Genomic DNA, 22,956 nt, shown 5'->3' on the forward strand with positions numbered 1-22,956 from the left:
CTATTAAAAAAAAAAAAAAAACCCTTCAATTATGTAATTATTTATCCCGAGAGAGAGAGAGAGAGAGAGAGAGAGAGAGAGAGGAGAAGAAGCCCTTATTGAAGTCATTAACTCTAACATGGAAGTCAATGGCAATTAACTAAGTAGAATGAAAGAGATATTACAAGTGATAGGTGGACTTCTTTATGAAAGTCACATTTGGTTACTGTTTCAAGGAGAAAAAATAAAAATAGAGAAGATTTGGGAGGTTGTGGGTTGGGTTTTAGGACAAGTTATACTCAAAATGTTTTTTTTTATAAGTAATTTACACTAAAAATATACAAAATCAATAGTTTATATCAATAATGTCAAGACCCTATAGCTTTAATTCAGTTTGGTTTTTTTTTTTTGGAAAAATTATAAAAAAAAGCTCCAAAAAGCGTGCTTTTTTGAATGAGCTTAGCTTTTGAGGCAAAAAGCGCTAGAGCCTTGACGTTTCAAGCTTTGAGCTTAAGCACGCTTAAAGCGTGCTTTTAACAACACTGGTCCTAACAATTGGAGAACAAATTGGAGGCATGTGGAAATTGATAGTTGAAATGACAAAGATTTACACATTGACATCCCATATATAAAACATATAAAGGCAAGAGAAGACAAAAAAAAAAAAAAAAAGGATTATAAGAAAATACGCAGCCTTCATCTGGTGATTCCATGGAAGGAGTCATTACTTCCATTTTAATAGCAGCCAACATTGTCTGTCCAAGGAACAAGAATTTTTGAGTTATTATATCACAAAATAAATTAAAACAACTAGGCTTACAGAGCCCAAAAAATGTAGAGAGAAAGTAAGAGAAATGCACTAACAGTTGAACCAATCTTTGCTAATGCTGATCCCTCAGCAGATGCAACAGCTCCTTGATTTTTTGTGTTTGGAAAGAAAAAAGGATTGAGCAATTCAGTTCGAGTATAAACAATGATACAGTAAAATCCATATGAGAGGTGGAAGAATAAGATTGTGAATAAATGACAGAAGCGATAACTAACTAAGGGCTATGGTTGTATCTCTAGCTCTTCCAAGTGGCCAATCATCCGGCCTTATAGATTCAGTGAGATGATGCTCATAAAAATGAAGAGGGAAGAGCCGTCTGAAAGCATCAACATCCACTTCTGATGACAAATCTCCTGGTGCATCAGGTAATCCCATTATCTCTTCTCTTTCTAAAGCATTCACAGTAAGGAAGCTATAAAATACAAACACCAAAATCCGATAAAAACACCAATACAAACACCAAATCAAACCCACATCACCACAAAATCTCAGAGCACGGCCAATCCAAACACACGAATTCGAGCTTCGACGACACCTCACACCTTAACACAACAAATTAAAAATGATTTGTCGATGGTGCTGGGCGAAGGGAGAGGGGGCTAGGCGAAGGAGAGAGATTGCTAGGCGGAGGGAGGTCTGGGCGATGGTGGCATCGGCTTGGCTACATGAGAGAGAGGCAGTGAGATAAGAGGCAGAAATAAGGAAAGGTTGGGCGTGTGGGAGTTGCGTTGTTTCTGCCGTTCTGCGTGAGAGAGGATGAGATGAGATGAGATAGGGTAGAAAGTTTCACGCGTGAGGGAGGGGTTGGACGTGTGGGCTAATAAAATATTATTTGTTGTAAATAACTCTTAGCTATAGTGGGCTGTTATCTATTGTAGCCCAGATAACAGCCCATTGTAGCAATGAGTTAAAAAAGTATAGCTACAAGTCAAAGTAACACCTTTGTTGTAAGTATATTTTAATGTTTGAGTTGCTAAGCAACCTCATTGTGAATGCTCTTTTACCTAAGAGCATCCACATTGGTGGAGTCATAATTTTAGCTATTTGGCTCCACCAAAATCTACTTTATTTATTTTACCTTTTCACTTTACAAAACATCTAACATCAGTGGTTTTATTTTAGCTTTTAACACAATAAAATAATATATCCACTTTAATAAACAACAACAACCACCACTTCTGACAGCCCACCACCACTACCACTACCCACAGCCAACTCCTCCACCACCACAACCACCAAAATCAGCCCACAATTACCCAAGAAAATCAACCCACAACCATAAAAATAAAACCCACGGCAACATCACGGCACAACCAAACCACAACCACCATCACAAATAGCCTTAAGCTCAACCAAAAAACTAGCAACAAATTGAAAAAAAAAAAAAAAAACCCCAAAAATCTCACCCTCAAGATACCCAAGCCAAGAGCACACTATACACACAATTAGAAATCTTAAAACCCAGATATGCAATTCAAAGAGACCCATAGGGCAACCACACACCATGACCTCACCAACCAATCCACGAACCCAGCGGCGGAGTGGAGGTGAGGGAAGAAGAGCGCCAACCGTTTCGGCATTGAGATCCTCACTAAAACCACCCACGAACCGTTTTAGCACCGAACCCAACCGTTGTTGCGCTTAATCTCACCTTTTTGGCACCAAGATCCTTACCGAAATCATCAACACTGTCGATCTCTGATCTCTCCATGAAGGAAGAGAGGGGAAAAAAAAGGAAAAAAAGAAAGGAAGAAGGAAAAAGAAAGGGAGAAGAGTTGAAGATGAAAAATGAATGAAATGTGTTCATGCTATAGTGCTATAGGAGGAAGAAGATGAGAGTAAATATTATTTAATTGAAAAGATAAATAAAATGTTAATATTTTGGTATAGCTTTGAGCTACAGTGCACAGACAAATATGGCTATGTATTGTAGCTCAAGAGCTAAAAAATTTAGATATGCCTCCACCAATGCAGCACCAATTTTTAAGTTTATGGTCATAAAAATAGCAATTTAGTTTTTTAGCACCACCACTACTAAGAGCATTCACAGCTGGGCTTGCAAATGTCATATGTAAGCATATTTTAGCATTAAGGCATTAAAAGTGAGCAACATTCGGACTTGCAAAATCTTACAATTGCAAAAAAATTTGCAATTATGCTACAGTGCGCTCCTAAATGTATGATTTCACTGTAGCACAATTGTAAATGAAAATATTATATTTTATTGACTTTACTTTTTTGTTTTCTCTCATTCAGTCATTCTGACTTCCTCTCTCTTTTACAGCTCCTCACTCCTCATTACCTCTCTCACATCTTTTTCTCTCGTTCAAAGCTTGCACCAAAGCTGGGTTTTGGATTTTGGATTTGGGATCAGCGTGGATTGGCGAAGATCAGAGATCGTGGTGGCGTGGGTTTGGATAGGTGGGCTGGGATCGGTTGATGGTGGGTTTGGATCGGTTGATCGGTGGGTTTGAATCGGTGGATCTATTGATTAGTGGGTGGATCGGTAAACACAAACACCATTCAGCCATAGCCAACAAAAATCCTTCCCTGAAAACCCAAACCCAAATCTCTAAAGACACTAACCAAAAAGAGATAGCTTTGAACAAAAAAATAAAGAAAACAGAGAGAGAGAGAGAGAGAGAGAGAGAGAGCCAGCCCAAAAGAGCTGCTATGATGTGTTCTATGTTTTTGTTTTTTGTTTTTTTGTTTTTGTTTTTTTTTAATCTGTTGTGGCCGGTGCTAGAGGTTGAGGGAGAAAGAGAGGAAAAGGAAGAGAAAAAGAGAATAGTAAAAAAAAAAAAAGGAATAAAAAAGAATATTTAAATAAAATGAGAAAAGAATAGAGTTTTGGGATGTTGGGTGTATTGTAAAATAGTATGGTATAATTAATAAAGTAGCTTTTTGAGATGGTAAAATAGGATATGATGGCATTTGTCATTGTGAATGCTCTATTGGTAAAATCAACTTTCAAAAGACACAAATAAACAATGGCGAAAAGCACATTTTAGTCCCTACATTTTTAGGCGATTTCTATTTTACTCCATACATTATATTTTTACCGCTTTTAGTCCCTATCCTAAAAAACGGTTCTCGTTTTGATTCTTGCTGTTACATAAGAAACGGATATTGCTGACGTGACAAACAACAAGAATAAATAATATTTGTTTATTGTCCACGTGGCCTAAATTAATAATAAAATATTTTTTTATATTAAAAAACTCCACATCATATATAAATTAAAAAATTAATTTATTAATTTTAAGTAAATAAAAAAAATTAAAAACAGAATAAAAAATTAAAAATCATATGAAACACAAACTTAAATCCAAGGACACATACCCAGAAATTAAAAATAAAAAAAATAAAAACCAAACCCTAAGATCAAAGTATACCTTTTAGAAGATAAAAAAGAATATAATTCCAGATCCAAAAACAAAGAAAGAAAAAACACCCATATACACACACTGCCAGTTCCAAATCCAAACCACCACTCACAATATACACTCGTACATCCCATCCAGCTTCGCCCTATCTTTCTTACTCTGCAAAACCTCTTTCCCTTTCGTCTCCGGCAGGTTTCCTCTTCAGCCACGGCTCGATGCTCTTGTACTGGTTGTAGAAGTTCGTCATATCCACCACCAAGTCCTTGATCACGAACATGTGTGGCAGCGGTGTGATCGTCGAGGCCGACGATCCAGACTCGATCTTCGTGAGGCACGCGAGCCCGTTGCAGCCGTCGATGTTCATGGCACAGGACCCGCAGATCCCCTCGCGGCACGATCGCCGGAATGTGAGCGTGGGGTCCACCTCGTTCTTGATCTTGATTAGGGCGTCGAGGACCATGGGCCCGCAGTCCTTGAGGTCGATCTGGTAGTCCTGGAGCTCCGGCTTCGTCAGGTTTTCCGGGGTCCAGCGGTAGATCGAGAAGGTTTTGAGCGCCGTGGAGTCGCGTGCCTTTTGTTTGACTTGCAGAGCTTCGGCCTCACTTGCGTGAGCTCGAGCGCGTGCGTATCGAGATAAGGCGGAGGTGCGTGGGAGTGCCCTCTTGAACATGGCTGTCGCCATTGTTGCATTTTAGCTGAACATAGAGAGAAAGAAATGGCCGAAGCTGATGGGTGTTTTTTATTTCTTTGTTCTAGGATCTGGGATTATGCTCTTAGGATTTGGTGTTTTTTTTTTTTTTTTTTTTTTTTTTTTTTTTTTTTAATTTCTGAGTTTGTGTACTTGGATTTGAGTTTTTGTTCTTGTTGTACTTGTTCAAGACACTATTAGATCTCAATCCATATAATTTTTTTTTATTTTTATTCTGTTTTTAATTTTTTTATTTAGTTAAAATTAATAAATTAATTTTTTAATTTATATGCTGACGAGGCATTTTTAATGTCAAAATATTTTTTATTATTAATTTAAGCCACGTGGACATTAAACAAATATTATTTATTTTTGCCGTTTGCCACGTCAGCAATATCCGTTTCTGATGTAACGGTAGGGACCAAAACGAAAACCGTTTTTCAGGATAAGGACTAAAAGCGGTAAAAATAAAATGTAGGGACTAAAATAGAAATCACCTAAAAATGTAAGGACTAAAATGTGCTTTTCGCCATAAACAATTAATAAATGGTAGTTTTATAGTACTATATACAAACACTAAAACAGTGCAATACATTGCTGCATCCAAAGCAGAATTTTGCCTTTATTTATTTTTTTCCTAAGGAGATAATGCAATTAAAAGGCAACATTTTGGTGCTAACCAAACAAAGACTAAATCATTTTGATGCAATTAAACAAAGCATGTAAAAACCTGAACATGTTTTTTTTTTTGCCCTACACTTAAATTCTAGGGAATTAAAGTAAGTATTGAGATAAGGGTAATGCTAAAAATTTGAACTTTGTTTCATTTTACAACCTTTCTAGGCAATCAAACAAAGCATTAAGCATGAAATTTACATACCCTTGAATTAATTGAAAAACCTTTTTTAATGAAAACAATGGAAAGAAAGTAGTTGATTAGAATTAGTAGTAGTTACCAAAGCAAAGAAGAGATGAGTTACTGTGGTGGCTTCAAACGCAAACTCAGAGGCAACAACCATTGATAGTCGAAACGCATTGTATGTATGTATGTATGTCTTTGGATCCACTCTTCTATTGCGCCCTGAAGCTTCGTGCTTCAGACTTCATAGTTTATGAGCTAACAAAATGCACCGTTTAAGCACCACAAGGAGACTGTGAGAGAGTTAGTAAATGTCCGATTTGGCCCACTACCCATGGGTCGGTTTTGCCAAAATCTCAAACAGTTTTTTTTTTTTTTTTTGCCAAATCAGTCATACAAATGACGTTGTTTAAAAGAAAGCAAAAGCACTGCTACTAGCTTCCAAAATGATGTAGTTTTGCCTAAAATCAAAGCACAAAACACAAAACATTCCCAATTCAACTCATTCCCAAAATCCTTAAAAAATATTTCATAAAAAACGCACACTAAGAGTTCCTTTGAAACATCTTCATTTTGTAGGGCAATTTCTCAAAACATAAAACAATACGTCAACACATGAACATATCACCTAACAACCTAAATTAACAAAATGTGTGGTTTTGTAAACTGAGCTAGCCCTTGTTTGGGAAGAGGGAATGAAATAAAATGGAAATGAATAAAAAAGAATAATTTTAGAATGTTCTTTCATTCCCTTATTTGGGAGTTTTAATGGAGGGAATGAAAAATCTATTTCCTTGTTTGGGAGTTTGAATGAGAGGGAATGGAATAAGTAGGAGGGAACACTCATTCCTCTCTATTCCTTTAAAACCCCAAATTTTCATTCCCCCGAAATTGGGAAGAATGGGAGGGAATGACATTAGAATTAATGAATTTTTCAGTTGTGGATTCTCTACTTTGAAGTTAGAATATTATTGTTTCAACTTCATTTGTGTTTGATTTGTTAGTATAGGCATATGCTAAACTCAGGATGTTTGAGATTGTTTTTGAAGTCTGTTTCTACTAGGAAGAACGTGGNAAGATGCAAATCATATATATATATATATATATATTTTTTTTGAGAGAGTTTCAACCTATGGCAAATCACATTATATATATATATATATTATCTGAAAACATTTCTCAAATTTCTAGACATTCATTTTAAATAAACAATTTTTTTTTTTTTTTTTAAGTTAACTTTCAAATTTTAGATGACTTGATTTATTTATATCCTATAACAAAATATCCTAATTTAACATAAGAATTTGGAACTGAAAAGTAAAATTATCCAAATCCTTTCTTATTCCTTAAACACATATATAAATCACTATCTAGTACAAGCCAAAAAAATACAATACCACACCCCAAAAAAAAAAAAAAAAAAAAAAACCAAACAAGGATACAACTTTATATGGATACAATAATTCAATTTTCAAATTGAATATGTAATTGTTTATTTTAGTTTATTAAATGATTAAAATTATCTGTGAATAACTAAGCAAGTCTCTAAAAAGTAACTCAAGGAGATCGTTCAAACATCATCCGTTGAGAAAGAAACTTATGCATGATTGGGCGTGCTTTGCACATGGCCTCCAATGGCATGGCTTTAGGCATAGTGATCCCACTACCTTCATTTATGTCAACTTCTTTTGTAGTAACTCTTTCCCACTCAAAACTTTGAATCAACGAACCCAAAGTTAGGCTCACTGTACGTTGGGCAAGGCCCGCCCCAGGACAAGCCCTCCTCCCAATCCCAAATGGTATTAGCTTATGTCCTTCAACCGCACCATTTTCAAACCTCTCAGGCTTAAAACTAGTTGCATCATCCCACACCTTAGGATCTCTATGTATGGCCCATGCATTGACCAATAACATTGTGCCACTTGGTACATCATATCCTTCAATGATGCAATCAGCGGAGGACATATGGGGTACTAACAATGGTGTTGCTGGATACAATCGAAGGGTTTCTGAGATAATACTTTGAAGGTAGGGTAATTTGGAAACATCTGATTCCTCAATCAATTTCTCTTCTCCAATTTGACTATCTATCTCATCTCTAGCCTTCTTCAATATATTAGGATGATTTAGTAGATTAGTCATTGCCCACTCTAATGTAACTGCTGACGTATCAGTCCCAGCTAATAACAATACCTGTGCATTATACATGAGGTGTTTAGAATAGAACAATAATATATTAAATAAAAACGGTTTGTTTGTATATGTTATGGGACATTTAATGATGATGATATGTATGTAACTAGTTTTTATTTGATAAATTGTACGTAACTAGTTAGTCTAATGTTATTGTGGAATTTTTTTTTGGGATTAAGGGTTTGTTTGAAATTCGCTTATTTTGCTGAAACTAAATTTTGTTTTGCTCAAAGTAGTGTAGATAAAAGTAAAAGTTATATAAAATAGTACAGTGAGACTCATAAATAATGTTAAAAAGTCAGTAAGGCGCATAAATAGTAGAAAAATAAGCTGAATAATAAAACAAATTGACTTTTTAATTTGGAGCCAAACGAATCCTAAGAACGTCACTTTTTCGCACTAGACAACAATTCCGACGAGGCTACTAAAGAAAAATAAAACAGAAAATTGCATGACTTCTTTTTAAGATGCAAGAATCAAACAAAACCTTGATTTCCTAGTTTTCTCAATAAGAGATGAAGCACTATTGAGTGCACTTACCAATATAAGCCCCTTGATGATTTGGTCTGTGTAGTAGTCTGGCTGCGATTTTTGCAAAGAAAGCAAATGGTCAATCATAGTGTTACCCTTTTCCTCCTTACGCCTTTTCTCATCAACAAGTGCTTGCAAGATCTCATCTGTCCACTTGAAGAGACTCTTCAACTTCTTCTCTAAACCTCCATAATCCATCCATCGCAAGATGGGCACAAACTCCGCTGGATTTGATGCCCCTCCTAACCTTGTTGACTCTTTTAATATCCGCCTAAACTGTCTCGCTTCTTCCTCGTCCTTCACGTCCTCACCGTACCTGTAGTACCGTTTCCCTGCCACCATTCTCATTATGGTGTTAAATGTCATCTCTGAGAGCATTGATTGTAGCTCCACCTTGGCGAAACCGTGGCAAGAATTGCGTGATAGGTTTCGTAGCAAGTGCTTCATCTCGTCCCTTCGGATGCCTAAGAACTTGTTGAGGCGACTGCTTGAGAAGATTTCAAGGGTACTAATGCGGCGGAGGTTGCGCCAGTGATCGCCATATGAGGATTGTGATAAGGTGGTGTTGTTGTAGGCAATGTGCTTGCCTAATAGGAGGGGAGGACGGTCGGCTAATACTATGTCATTCTTTGTGAAGCATTCTTCAACTGCTGATGGGGATGACACAATGACCACAAGTTGTGAACCAAATTTGAGTGAGAATATTTGACCATATTTTTGTGAGAGGGCATGGAAAGTACGGTGGAGTGGTTTTTTAATGATATGGAGATGGCCTATAATTGGAAGAGAAGGTGGGCTAGGTGGGAGGTGTTTTGGTTGAGTAGTTCTTGTTTTGACGATGAGCTTGATAGCAACAAGAAAGATGAGAAGAGTGAGACACAAATATAGTGAGATGGCTACCATGTTTATTTTTTACGATACTGAAATGATTTCTGATGCTCTGTGATTGACCATGCATGCATGTGATCACTACATATTTATAGGCACTCGCTACTGGCTAGTTAGTGTTAGAATATCATCACTGTACACCACATACGTTTTGGAGTTTGGACGGCTGTTTCACGTTTCACGTTTCACGTTTTGGAGTTTGGACGGTTCTTTCACGTTTCACGTTTCACATATTGAAGTCATGTTTTTTGTAGTGCCAGTGCCTCACGTTACTGACTGCTTTTGTTAGGTCTCTATATTTAACTAGTTAGAGTAGCCATATCTCATCTTGTGATTGGTTGTTTCAATAGTTTGCTAAATTGTTAATTTCAGTTTATGCAAGTTGACTAGTTAGTTTTTCCTTCTCCTTTCTACTCTGTTTTGTATATATTTAAACAGAGTCGTAATGTCTATCAATTCAATGAAAACAATTTCAGTTTTCTCTCATTCCGATCCAAAGTTTCACACAAAGAGAGTGGATTACAATCAATATAAACACAACAACTAAAATTTTAAACATCTTTAAATCACGACAACAAAGCAAATATTAAATCTTCTTTGAAGCCACGTACACCACTATATCATAAAGAATCTAAGCTGAACATTAACTTAATCATTAGTATTTTTTCTATCCTTCAAATCTTAGGGGAGCCGATAAGTATATTTACATATAAATCTATAAAATTTATGATTTTATTAATATTAAAATAGAAATTTTTAAAAACTAGTGGGGGCCTTGGCCCCCCTGCCCCCCCCTGTAGTTCCGTGACGGATTTACTTCCGTCCTGCTTACGGTCTCACATGATTTTATGCATCTGGACCTCTGGTCACTACATATTTATAGGGCCTTTTCCTGTACACCACATATACGATTTTATGCATCTGGTCACTACATGTTTATAGGGGCCTTTTTGTGTACACCACATATTGAAGATCACGTTTCACGTCACACAAGACTTTTTTCTTTTCTCTCATTTGATTTGCGTCACTGAGTACGTAATTGCATAGTTCATAAAAAAAGAAAAAAGAAAAAAAAGAGTACGTAATTGCATTTGGCTTTGCATGCATGTTTATATATACATATAAAAAATGCTAGGGACAAAAAAAAATTTCATAATTATTGTCACAATTTATCAAATAATAAGTTGTGGATGGTGGACGGCAAATATAATGTATTGGTTTAATAAGTTTGACACTTTGATCCCTTTAATAAAATTAAAAAAGTAGCCCACTCCCACCTTAAAGAAACTGACCAAAGTCCTAACCTCATATTATTATTTTTTCTTAGTTTTTATATTGTATTCATGTTTTTTTTTAACCTATATCACTATTCACAGCACTTGCCTTTCTTATTTATCTCATAAATAGCTTATTCCATAAATGAATGATGAAATGCCGTTATTTCTTAATTTTTTTACAGTTTTAAAATCTGAATTTTTGTTATAAACTTAAATTTTAAATATTTAGAAGGATAGAGAAATAAATAATAAATTTTACATATTTTAAGAAGCAATCAGACAGTAAGACATATACACAACTTTACATATTTGCTATATATTTAATATTTTTAGATTTCATAAAATAAAATAAAAAACTTATAGATGAATTTTTGTTCTTAATTTATTTTAAGAAATCAAATTAGATGTCTAAACTTTATGTATTTATTCTTCTAATTTTTTTTTTCTATGGATTTACATTAATCTCTTCTTTGAATTGTTAGTAACTATGAATTGGTTATTTTTATTTCTTTCTTTTAACAATAAGAAAAATATACTTGTAATTACAATTGTTTATTTACAATTTATTTTGTTACTGTTATGGATTAATATATTTAAATTATTTTTCTTTTAATACCATCTTTTAATCTTGCCCCCCTGGACTCAAATCTTGGTTCCGCCACTGGTCAAATGGTGGGTCTACATCTCCACCACTCATAACTCGCCACATGATGAGTTGTGTCAAAAATTGTGAATTTTTTTGTATTCCTAGAATTTCCCTATATATATATATATATGTAAAATGTTTGGATAAGGGGCAATAAAGAAATAGGAGATAGAGTTCTAATTAGGGTTGTTCATCAAACCGCATAAACTACACCAAAATCGCCCGCAAAATGGCATAACTGCACTGTACTGCAAGTAATAGTGTATCGCATTGCACCGCACCGCATGGTGCAGTGCGGTTTGTGGTTTTATAATAAAAAAACCGCAAAAAGGGCACCACACCGCACCCTCTCTATATATTAATATATTTATTTATTTTTAATATTAAATATATTATTAATAGTTTAATAACCCTAATTTTCAAAAAAAAAAAAAAAGTTTGATAACCCTAGCAAGTGTTGACTAGAAAAACCAACCCAAAATAAAGAAAAACTAGCTCAGTTATTTAAAACTTGGCTAAAAAAAAAGGGAAAAATTAGTTTTGGGTTGGGTTGGAAAAGCCAAAAATTTGAAAAATATACCAACTTCAAACCGCATCTTATACATAGCACTACATATGTGATTGCAAAAATGAGGTGCGGTGCAGTTATGATTTTATTTAAACTTTAAACCGCACCACATCACACCGCACCGCACATGTGACCGTAAAAATAAGGTGCGGTGTAGTTATGGTTTTAGTTAAACTACACTGCACACTGTAAAGTGCAGTGCTAAAAATGGCCCAAAACCGCACTGTGAACACCCCTAGTTTTAATGATAAAACTTGAGCACCTCTCCTCTGTGTAGGAGTTCTCTCTCTCATTCAACGAGTATTTTCTCTCTTTTAGGATATCCTAAGGGCTAGCTTTTTCCTTTTTCCTTCCTTACATATACCATCATGGCAGATGATGTGATAAACAGTCTAGAGAACATGAAGTTGACCTCAGAAGAAGAAGAAGAAGTGATCACAATTTCAGATGAAGGTTGAAAGGATGAGATAGAGAGTTGCAGCCTGAGTCTGATAGGGAAATTTCTTACATGTAAACCTTTCAATTGAGAGCGGCACAGAATACTTTGAGAAAAGCATGGGGCTTAAATGACAGGGTCCTAATTATAGAGGTGGGATCAAGTATGTTCCAATTCAAATTCCAAACTAAATTTGACTTAGAAAGGGTGATGAAGGGGGGTCCGTGGACCTTTGACAATTAGGCGCTTATGTTGCATAAGTGGCAAAAAGGAATGACGGAAAATAATGTAAAGTTTGATTCAATGTACATATGGGTCTAGATTTGGGGAGCGCCCTTTGATATGTTCTCTCTTAAGGTGGCAACAGAAGTGGGAAGCAAGATGGGAGTAGTGGAAGAAGTTGAAAAAAGGCAAAAATAAGAGGCACAAAGTCTTTCCATGTGAGTCAAAGTCTCTATTCCAATCTCAAAACCAATCCGAAGAGGGAGTTATATTGTAGGATTAGATGGGGTCGTACTAGGGTTACATTCAAGTATGAGAGGCTTCCTATGTTTTGTCACTATTGTGGCTTACTAGGACATGATATTCGACATGTGCAGGCCATTACGCTACGTCTAAGAATAGGAAGGAGGTGGTCTGTCAATATGGAGATTGGTTGAAAGCTTTGGGCACTCGTAATGGGTCACCATCCAAAAGGAAGCCGAATCAGTCTACACTAACTGATGAAGCCGTCGGGGAGATGAAGAAGGGTACCGGGAACCCTACTTCACCGTATAGCCTAGCGGCAGTGGTGGTTGCTAACTCTACAAACCCTACTGAAGGTGGAAGCCATGAGAAAGGAAAGTGTGTTAATCAAGGAACTGTTACAAATCTCCAGGTGGTTACCAATCCGAGAGAAGGAGAAGATAGGGCAGTTATGGAAAACAAGCTACCTATTAATAAGGAATTTATTTCGGAGGATCTAGCTGCACATGAGGAATTGCCAACTGGAAGTGAACCAATTAAAACTAGGCTTATTGAGGGAACGTATACACCCAAGCCCAAGTGGAGTAGGATACTTCGGATGGACTGTGGGCTTGGGGCTTTAAAGAAAGGAGAACTAAAGGAAATACTGGGGAATAGGGCTTCATCGTAGATTAATAAGGAGGAGGCAGTGGACAAAGTGGAGGTGCATGTGGAGAAGAAAGGGCAAATCCAGGATGATCAACTTATCATTGAAGTGGCGGGGGTGTCTAAACACCCTTGCCGATCACAATGAGGCTTTTAAGTTGGAACTACCAAGGGCTTGGGAACCCTTGGATAGTTCAAAACCTTTGCAAACTTGTGAAGGATCAAGATCCCATGGTGTTTTTTTTAATGGCAACGCAGTTGAACAAAAAGGGTTTTGAGAAGCACTGTAGAGAAATACATTTTCCCAATAAATTCATTGTTAAGAAGCCTGATTCAGGAGGAGGCTTGGCATTGTTATGGAAAGCAGAGGTGAAGGTAGATGTCATTAATTTTACAGAGAATCATATACTGGCACAGGTGGTTGAAGAAGACGGTTTTCAATGGTAGTTGACTTGCTTTTATGGATGGCCAGAACACAATCAAAAAATTAAGTCATGGGCTCTCTTATCTCATCTTTCGACGTTTGTTGACGAGCTGTGGCTATGTATAGGAGACTTTAATGTCATATTACACTCTACAGAGAAACAAAGTCTACGACCTCCCTCATTTAATCAAATGGATGATTTTCGGTCTGCATTGGAGCGGTGCAACTTGGTTGACCTGGGCTTTTTCGGCTACCCATTCACTTGGAACAATAAGTGACCTGGACAAGCAACCACAAGGTAGTGACTAGACCGGGCTATGGCTAACATGGAGCGGAGTTTGGAATTCCCAGCTAGCACGGTCACTTGGGATGATTGTGAAGGTGTGGTCCATGAAGCGTGGAGTACACATAGAGATGCAACTTCGGCTCTATGTGATGTTAAGGAAAAAATCACATGGTGTGGGCTTGACTTGTATGCATGGGGTGTTGCTAAAACGACTCCAAAGATAGAAAGGATCAAAGTACTACAAAAACAAGTGGAACTCTTTACCAAAAGTGAACTGACAGAAGCCATAAAAGCTAATTTTGTCTAAGTCAATAAAGAGTTGGATGACCTCTTGCTCAAACAGGAAATTTATTAGGCTCAGTGCTTTTGCATTTCTTGGCTGAAACATGAGGATAAGAATACCAAGTATTTCCATTCCAAAGCATCACAACGACGACGAAGAAATCTTATACAATGGATCAGAAACCAAGAGAATATTTGGCTAGAGGAGATAGAAGATATTGCAAATGTGGCCATTCATTACTTTGAGAACACATTCAAGTCATATGCATGTGACAGGTTGGAAGAATGCCTTGATGTAGTCTCTCAAAAGGTGACTAACGATATGCAGGCAATTTTTTCTGGGTAATATAACGCAGAAGAAATTAAAGAGGCATTGTTTCAAATGGGACCAACAAAGGCTCCTAGACCTGATGGTATAAATGTTCTCTTTTACCAAAAAATTTGGCATATTGTTGGTAATAATGTGATTAATGCAGTCCTGGAATTTTTGAATACTAGGTATATGGAACCTGACCTCAATTACACTCATATTGTTCTTATCCCTAAAATAAAATCACCAGAGAAAATATTTGATTATAGACTGATAAGCCGTTGTAATGTCATCTACAAAATCATCTCTAAGGTTCTAGCAAACATGCTAAAACAGATTCTCCCACAATTGATTGCTTTATCCCAAAGTGCTTATGTTCCAAGTTGCCTCATTATAGATAATGTACTTGTTGCCTATGAAACTTTACATGCTATGCACTGTCAGAAAAAAGGTAAAAAAGGATCTCTTGCTTTGAAATTGGATATTAGTAAAGCCTATGACCGAGTTGAGTGGGATTTTCTTAGAGCCTTAATGGCCAAGATGGGCTTTCCTGAAATTTGGATTGATTGAGTGATGTGTTGTGTATCTACTCCATCATTTTCGGTCTGTATCAATGGCAAAGCACATGGTAATATTAAACTTTCTAGAGGGCTCTGACAAGGAGACCTATTATCCCCTTATTTGTTTCTTTTATGTGCAAAAGTTTTCACCTCCTTATTAGCAAGAGCGGAAGTAAAGGAGCAGTTACTTGGAATGTCTATATGCAGGAGAGTACGCCGCATCTTGCACTTATTATTTGCAGATGATTCATTGCTATTTTGTCAAGCAAGCAAAGAGGAAGTGCATGTGGTTAAGGAGATTTTGTAGCTATATACTACGGCATTAGGACAATGTATAAACTTTGAAAAGTCCTCCATTTACTTTAGTAGTTTTATGGGGGCTAACCACAAGGAGTGGATAACAAGTTGCTTGGGAATAAGGGAGGTGGACAGATTTGAGACATATTTGGGGTTACCTACATTAATTGGTCACTCAAAATATCAAGCCTTTTCTTTTCTTAAAGATAAGGTTTGGAAAAAGCTGCAAGGATGGAAAGGAACAATGTTGTCAAGAGTAGGGAATGAGGTACTTATTAAAGTTGTGGCTCAATCAATACCAACCTATACAATGGGAGTGTTTCAACTACTGGTGAAACTATGTGATGAACTTAATTCAATTTGTGCAAATTTTGGTGGGGACAAGTGGGCAATGAAAGGAAAATACATTGGAAGAATTGAAGTTTTTTGTCTAGATCAAAGAAACGGGGGGATGGGTTTTCGAGACATCCGGAATTTTAATCTTGCAATGTTAGCAAAGCAAGGTTAGCGGTACTGCAAAATGAGGATTTGTTGGTTCACAAATGTTTCAAAGCCAAATACTTTCCCAGGTGTAGCTTTTTGGAAGCAAGAGATGAACCAAATAGTTCATATGTGTGGAAAAGCATACTTGTGGCTTAACCCATACTAAAATAGGGTTGCTATTGGAGGGTGGGTAATGGGTCAGCAATTTGGGTTTTGAAAGCCAAATGGATTCCTAATCATCCTACTAACAGGGTGCTTCATCCACCATTGGAGGAGGAGTGGGAATGGAGGTTAGTGAGTTAATAGATTGGAATTACCACATATGGGATCACCAAAAAATTGAAAGGAGGTTTCACAGAGAAGACTTAGAGGCTATTATTTGCATTCCTTTGAGCCACGACCACGCTGCAAATATCCTCTTCTGGTTATACAATAAAAATGGGGAATATTCAGTCAAGTTCAGTTATCAAACAGCTAGACAGATTATGAGAAAGGAGAAGGAGCGAGGTGAGAGCTCTATGGCAGTGACTGGAGGTGCGGTGTGGAGGAAACTATGGAAATTACACATTCCAAACAAAATAAAAGTCTTTGCATGGCGAGCTCTGCATGATATTCTTCCAACCTGTGAGAATCTAGTTCGTTGACGAATTGTTGAAGATGGTACTTGTCACTATGTTAGAGAGAGAATAAATCAATTCTCCATGTTTTATAGGATTGCAGCGTGGTACAGGATGTGTGGGCTGGGTGCTCAAGGGGGCTACAAAAGCATGTGGGTGGTCAAAAGGATCTCATGTAATTGATTGAAGAATTGTTGAACAAGCTGCCATTGGAAGAATTTGAGCTACTTTTGGTACAAATGTGGCTAATTTGGTCACAGCGTAATGCAATTACTCATGAAGGTATTATGTAGGACCCATATCAGTTGGGGCAGCGAACTAGAGATTTCCTGGAGGAATATAGACAGGCAGAAACTTATTTGTCACTTCCAACGCCAAACATCAGAAACCAACATTCATGGAGTCCACCACCCTGTTGTTACTTCAAACTAAACTTTGATGCTGCGGTCTTTAACGACATCAATGCATCGGGAGTCGGGGCAGTAATTCGAAATGATTTAGGGGAGGTTATGGGGTCACTATCTACTACAGGTCCATAGGTTTTCAATAGTGAGGAGGCAGAGGTATTGGCTTGCCGCAAAGCATTGGAGTTTGCTATTGACTCGGGGTTCTTAGAGCTGATAATTGAAGGAGACAATGAATATATCATGAAGACCATTGTTGGATCGCGACCAAGTTTATCTAATCTAGGACTCTTGTATGCAGACATCCATTACATAGTCTCAGGTCTATATTCTATGTTTATTACTTGTGTACACCGCGATGCAAATAGTGTTGCACACTCTCTAGCCCGACATGGTAGAAACATAGATGATAAAATTGTTTGGATGGAGGACTCCCCTCCACCTGCACTAGAAGCATTGTACTTGGATTCTTGTTACTTCAATCAATATATAAGTGTTTCAGTTTCAAAAAAAAAAAAAAAAAGTATGGATAAGGAGAAGTTATACCTGTACTGAGTATATGTTACCTCTCAGGCAGGTTAGGGGGGGAAAAAAAAGAGTACTTATTTTCTTGCCCAGTGTCTTAGGTGGCAGTTGGGAAGGCAATGTGTCAAACTCTCCAATCTTTAAACTCTCAATATCACTTCAAGCTAAGTATATCATGCATCTAGTTCATGTATATTTACTAACATGTGTGAGATCTACCTCCATATGAGAGGGAGGAAATATACTTACACTTGAGACATGATGTATTTTCTCCACTTTCTATAGGTATAACTCTTTTGGATTGTACATTTACTATGCATAAATTGTTTTACAAAGCCATTACAAGGTTGACATTTTACGTAAGAGTGAAGCTTATGGTTAATATAAATTTTATTATATAAGTTTTATAAATTTATATGTTGAATTTCACATATAAAACTTAAAAAATACATTAAAAAAAATGTATTTATCATGTTATCGATGCATAACATCCATCAAATATATTCATTATCACCGCTATCTCTCTTCGTAGCCGCCTACAGTCCACTGCAAATCCTTCACTTCTTCATCGTCAAATTTGAATTTCACTCTCACTTCTTCAACCCGATCTGTTGCTGCAATTTGGGAGGGTTCAAACTCTGTGCTCTGAAGCAATTTCATCCATTTATGGTTCAAACTTATCCTATTGATTGTATCTTTTCATTTGTTTTCTATCACAAACCTATATGTCACACAATTATAGGGAGAGAGAGCCAATATATATAATCATTCCAATACAAGTGAGACATATTTTTACAAATCTACCCAAAGAAATAAAATAGTCATATTGACGAAGAGAAGTAATGAGGTAGATTCCAAATTCCAATGGGTCATTGAGATAGAGAGCTTTAAATTTTATTGATGAAGATGAGTTCAAGAAGTAAAAAGTAGTCATTCTATGAGAGATGAAAATTTGGAGATTTCCAACGTGTGAAGAAGAGAGAGAGAAAAACTATTGTGTTTTGTTATATCAACTGACTATGTGTGGGTCTCATGATTTTCACCATATTACAATTGTGCCATTCAGAATTGTTATTTAAATGTTGAATACACTTCTCTAATGGTTCTCTAAATACATGTTTTAAGCCACCTCTACTAAGTATTGTTATCTAAATACCCACGAAATAGTATCCTTACCAAACAACTCACTCCAAAGTGGGACCCACTGTTTTGAGCATTTAAATCATAGAAAACACTCTTCAAAAGCCCTTACCAAAGGGGCCCTAAGAATCATTGTTGGCTCCATGGCTTTTCCTTTAAAGTTTTAGCTATATGGGTAAAACTTGATTGACTTTGTTTTAAGCCAAAGGGAGAGTTTTATAGTAGCCTTTAGGTGTCCTTAATGACTGGTTTTTAGGCTAAAAGATGAGGCTATGGACATTCAAGGTGCTAAATTGATCTTTAGTTTATGATTTGCTTTAATTAGGTAAATGGGTTAACTTACTTTATGCATAATCTAGGAAAGATTTGACTAAGCCCCCATGGGCTCCTCCTTTTCAGTTGTTTTGGACTCTTGATTGGGACACTCACCTAAAGTGAAGGCTAGCAGTTGTAGTTGGTCAATGAGAGCTAACTATGTTTTAGAGACAAAAATGGGTTAGGGAAAAAACTTTGGGCCACTGACAGCGAGAATATAAGACCTCTTTTGTGGTGGAACTTTTGGGTACAAAATCTCCTCCATAAGCTTGAGGTGCTACCAGTGTCCCTTGCCTACTTGATAGCACACTTGGGTTAGGCTTATGCAAAAGGTTTGAAAGGAACCAATCCATTCCCTCCAAATCACACTCCTTCAATTTCCCCAATATGTTCACATGAGCTTGAGCCATGCTTAAAAGAAAAAATATATAATACAATACATGAATTGGGATTGTAAAAAAATGTGTCATGAAAATAGGCATCAACAACTAAAAAACTTTGACTTTCACCTTTGAGTTTATGTATTATTATCATTTCATCTCTCTCTCTCTCTCTCTCTCTCTCTCTCTCTCTCTCATAAATAAGTAAGTTTTATTGAGAAACAAAAATAACCTTATTTTCATTTCTCTAATCTCTTATTTGTATTAAAAGAAAACAAAAAGAATATGCTCATCATTTCTTTTATATTTCATTATATTTATATGTGAAAGAAAATATGAGTCATATTAGATTGTTTCACAAAGATTGGACAAAGATCAAAAATATTTTAGCCAAATTTTTAACCAATCGAGTTTTTTTTTTTTTTTTTGAGAATACTAAGTATTATTATCATAAGTATTTTACTCAATCAAGTTGAATTCGCGATTTGACCTATTTGTCATGGTTGCATGTGAAAATTTTTGAGTTTCGAGTCAAATACTATTCCATATGGGTTATGAATCAAGTGCACTCAAGGAAATCGACCTATAACAAACAGACCCCCCTCCCCCCCCCCCACCCCCCCCCCCCTCCCCTTTTAAGAAATAAAAATTAGTTAAATTACAAATTACACCCTTTAACTTAATTTGTTTAAAATTTAATTAAGTCTTATAACTTCTAGTTTACTCATACTCCAATTGCTTTTCAATGTAGTCCTTGCACCCACTTCAATTAAAGAGATTTCTGTTGTGTCCCAAAACGACGTAATTTTAGTATTTTTTTTTAATAAAAAAATTACAAAACAACATCATTTTTAGGATACCTATTTGCACAATGTGATGGAATTAGACAAATGACTGCATTGAATAAAAGTAAAACTCATAGAACTGAAATGAATAAATCTAAAGTTACAAGACTTAATTGAATTTCGAGTAAAGTTAGAAAATCGATTTATAATTGAGTAAAACTATATTCATAATATTTTCACAATAGTAAAGCTTAGATGACAATCTGTTATTAATTATCATCTAGGCTTATCACTAACATTACTTTTTTTAATTTATCATTTAAAATTCGTTGTGAAATTATTGTGTCTCTGCTTTATTTTTAATTTTTTGATAAAATGTTTCTACCTTTATTATTTACTAGCTTGTAACCCCATGCATATGCATGAATATACTTAAAAGATACACATTAAAATGCATAGTATAATTCTTACATATATAATTTAAATATTATTGATAGTTATTCTTATATATATATTTTTTTAACTCTTTAAAAGGTCTTATAAGAATGTTATTTGGTAGAAAATGTAAATTGTCCATTTTAAAAATATTTTTATGTTCGTTTATTTTAAACTCTTTGGTTTTTGTACAAAATAACTCACTTGACTGAAAATTTATAATATGGTCTCACATTTGATTCAAAAATTGAGAAATAAAACTCTCTCTAAAAATAAATAATTTGGGACATATGACGCAAAATTAGACTTTAATTATAGAATTTAATTAGAGTCTAATTTTGCGCCATGTATCTCACCTAATCTAAATTTTAAAATTTTGTGCAAAGTAAGTTAATTTAGTGTAAAAATTGAATTTCAATTAGAGTTTAATTTGTGCCACGTGTCCCATCTATTCTAAAATTTTAAAATTTTGTGCCAAATTAGTTAATTTAGTGTAGAAAACGATGAGTTCAATATAATAAACCATAAAAAACATAATCATATAACTAAAAAAAATTCAAATTTATAAGTGATGTGCATGAAATATATACAATAAAGTACTTACATATCTATATATTTAGCTTTACTTTTATGTTATTTTGTGACTGATTAAATAATATCGTTGTGTTGCAGGTAACAAGGGCTTTACATGCAAAGTGGGGCTGAGGCTAGTGCTAGGGTTGAGGGCTGAATGTATAGAGAGCTGCAGCTACTTCTTCCATGACTGTTAGTTTTAATTATTTTTCTAGTTTAATGTTTAGTATTTTATTTTTGTGTTTTCTTTCAATTACTATGAGTAGCTAAATTTATAATTAGGGTTAAGGATGAAACCTTGTTAAGGATTATCAATAAAATTTATGTGAATTGATATTTCCTACAATAGTTGTTTTTTAATGATTTAAATTGTTCTTGCTTCATATCAATTGACTAAGATGTGATTCTAGATATGAGTTCAATCATGTTTTTCTCATGATTTAGGATTTATTTTAATTAATTGAATGCTTGATTTATTAATTCTTGATTATAAAATTGGATATCATTTGTGATTTGTCTGTCAATAGATACAATTTATGATTTGATTTTTAGAATTGGATATATCTTGAGATTTGTTTGGCTACGGATACAATTGATGATTTGATTTTATATTTAAGAAGCGAAGAAGAACATGCTTGAGATTTTTAAACATAAGTTTTAATAATGATATTTTCCATGATAGCAAGATTGATTTCTAGATTATCATGTAGTGGTTGGGAAAAATTAATGATCATAAATATATGCTAATATGACTTACAAGGTGGATTTCAAAACCTTAATTCCTTTCCCTTGATTGTTTACGTCTATTTATTGCTTTATATCTTTTGTTTAGTTTAACTATTTGCTTAATTTTATTATTTGCTCGGTTTATTTAATTTCAAAACAACCAGTTTTTTATTAAACTAGATTATGATTAATTTGGTTAAGATTAGATTTAATTTTCCTACGTTCATTTAAGTCTCTGTGGGTTCGACCTCGGTCTTGTCAAACTATACTTCAATACGGTTCGTACACTTGCGAGTACTTTAAAATTTCACAACAAGTTTTTTGGCGCCATTGCCGGGGACTTGGTTAGGAAAATAAATTAGGTCTCAATTGAATTTTTCTTTCTACTAGTTGTAGTTGAAATTTATTTATTTTTTTAAATAAAAAAAAATCTCTTTGTGCTTGGTGTATGAGAACTTGGATTTGTGATAAAGAAAATCATTTTGTTATTTTTGATTATTCATCCACAATGGGAGAAACAGGAGATGATTCAAAAACTCTTAGGGAGTTGTTCTCACCCATAACCACCAACCCTCCATCTTGCATAGTATTGCCTACAACCACTGCTGCATATTTTGAGTTGAAGTCACAGATAATCCACCTTCTTTCTACTTTTCATGGATTGGATAGAGAAGATCCTTATATGCATGTGAAAGATTTTCTTGAGATTTATGCTACTTGTAAGTTCCAGAATTTTACTGATGACTTAGTTCGCTTGTGTTTATTCCCTTTTTCCTTGAAGGATAAGGCAAAAGCATGGCTTAATTCTTTGCCACCTAGATCTATCACTTCATGAGAACTGTTGGTCACAAAATTTCTCTCTAAATTTTTCCCAATGGCTAAGACCAATGCTTTGAGGAGAGAAATTGCAAATTTTTATCAGGATGAGGAAGAGAAATTTTATGAGAGTTGGGAGAGATTTAAGGACTTGATCTTAAATGTCCTCATCATGGTTTTGAAACATGGAGACTAGTACAATATTTTT

General features: G+C 35.3%; 1 protein-coding gene, 1 non-coding gene and 1 pseudogene across 2 annotated transcripts; all 3 read right to left on the reverse strand.

Annotated features, from left to right (window-relative positions):
• Positions 1-4,302: 4,302 nt before the first annotated feature.
• LOC112034282 (succinate dehydrogenase [ubiquinone] iron-sulfur subunit 2, mitochondrial-like) lies at positions 4,303-4,876 on the reverse strand (annotated as a pseudogene).
• Positions 4,877-7,181: 2,305 nt separating this feature from the next.
• Positions 7,182-9,394, reverse strand: LOC112034350 (cytochrome P450 81E8). Its single transcript, XM_024067169.2, has 2 exons — positions 8,475-9,394; positions 7,182-7,934 (listed from the first exon to the last, which is right to left on the reverse strand). Exons 1-2 carry the CDS (start codon positions 9,366-9,368, stop codon positions 7,299-7,301), a joined length of 1,530 nt encoding a protein of 509 aa, XP_023922937.1. The 5' UTR covers positions 9,369-9,394; the 3' UTR covers positions 7,182-7,298.
• Positions 9,395-22,819: 13,425 nt separating this feature from the next.
• LOC112034371 (small nucleolar RNA R71) lies at positions 22,820-22,927 on the reverse strand. The gene has a single exon (XR_002885355.1). It is a non-coding gene; the product is annotated as a small nucleolar RNA R71 (small nucleolar RNA).
• Between the last annotated feature and the right edge of the window lie 29 nt (positions 22,928-22,956).

This window comes from Quercus suber, unplaced genomic scaffold (assembly GCF_002906115.3).
Source record: "Quercus suber isolate HL8 unplaced genomic scaffold, Cork oak 2.0 scaffold_477, whole genome shotgun sequence".
NCBI classification, from domain to species: domain Eukaryota; kingdom Viridiplantae; phylum Streptophyta; class Magnoliopsida; order Fagales; family Fagaceae; genus Quercus; species Quercus suber.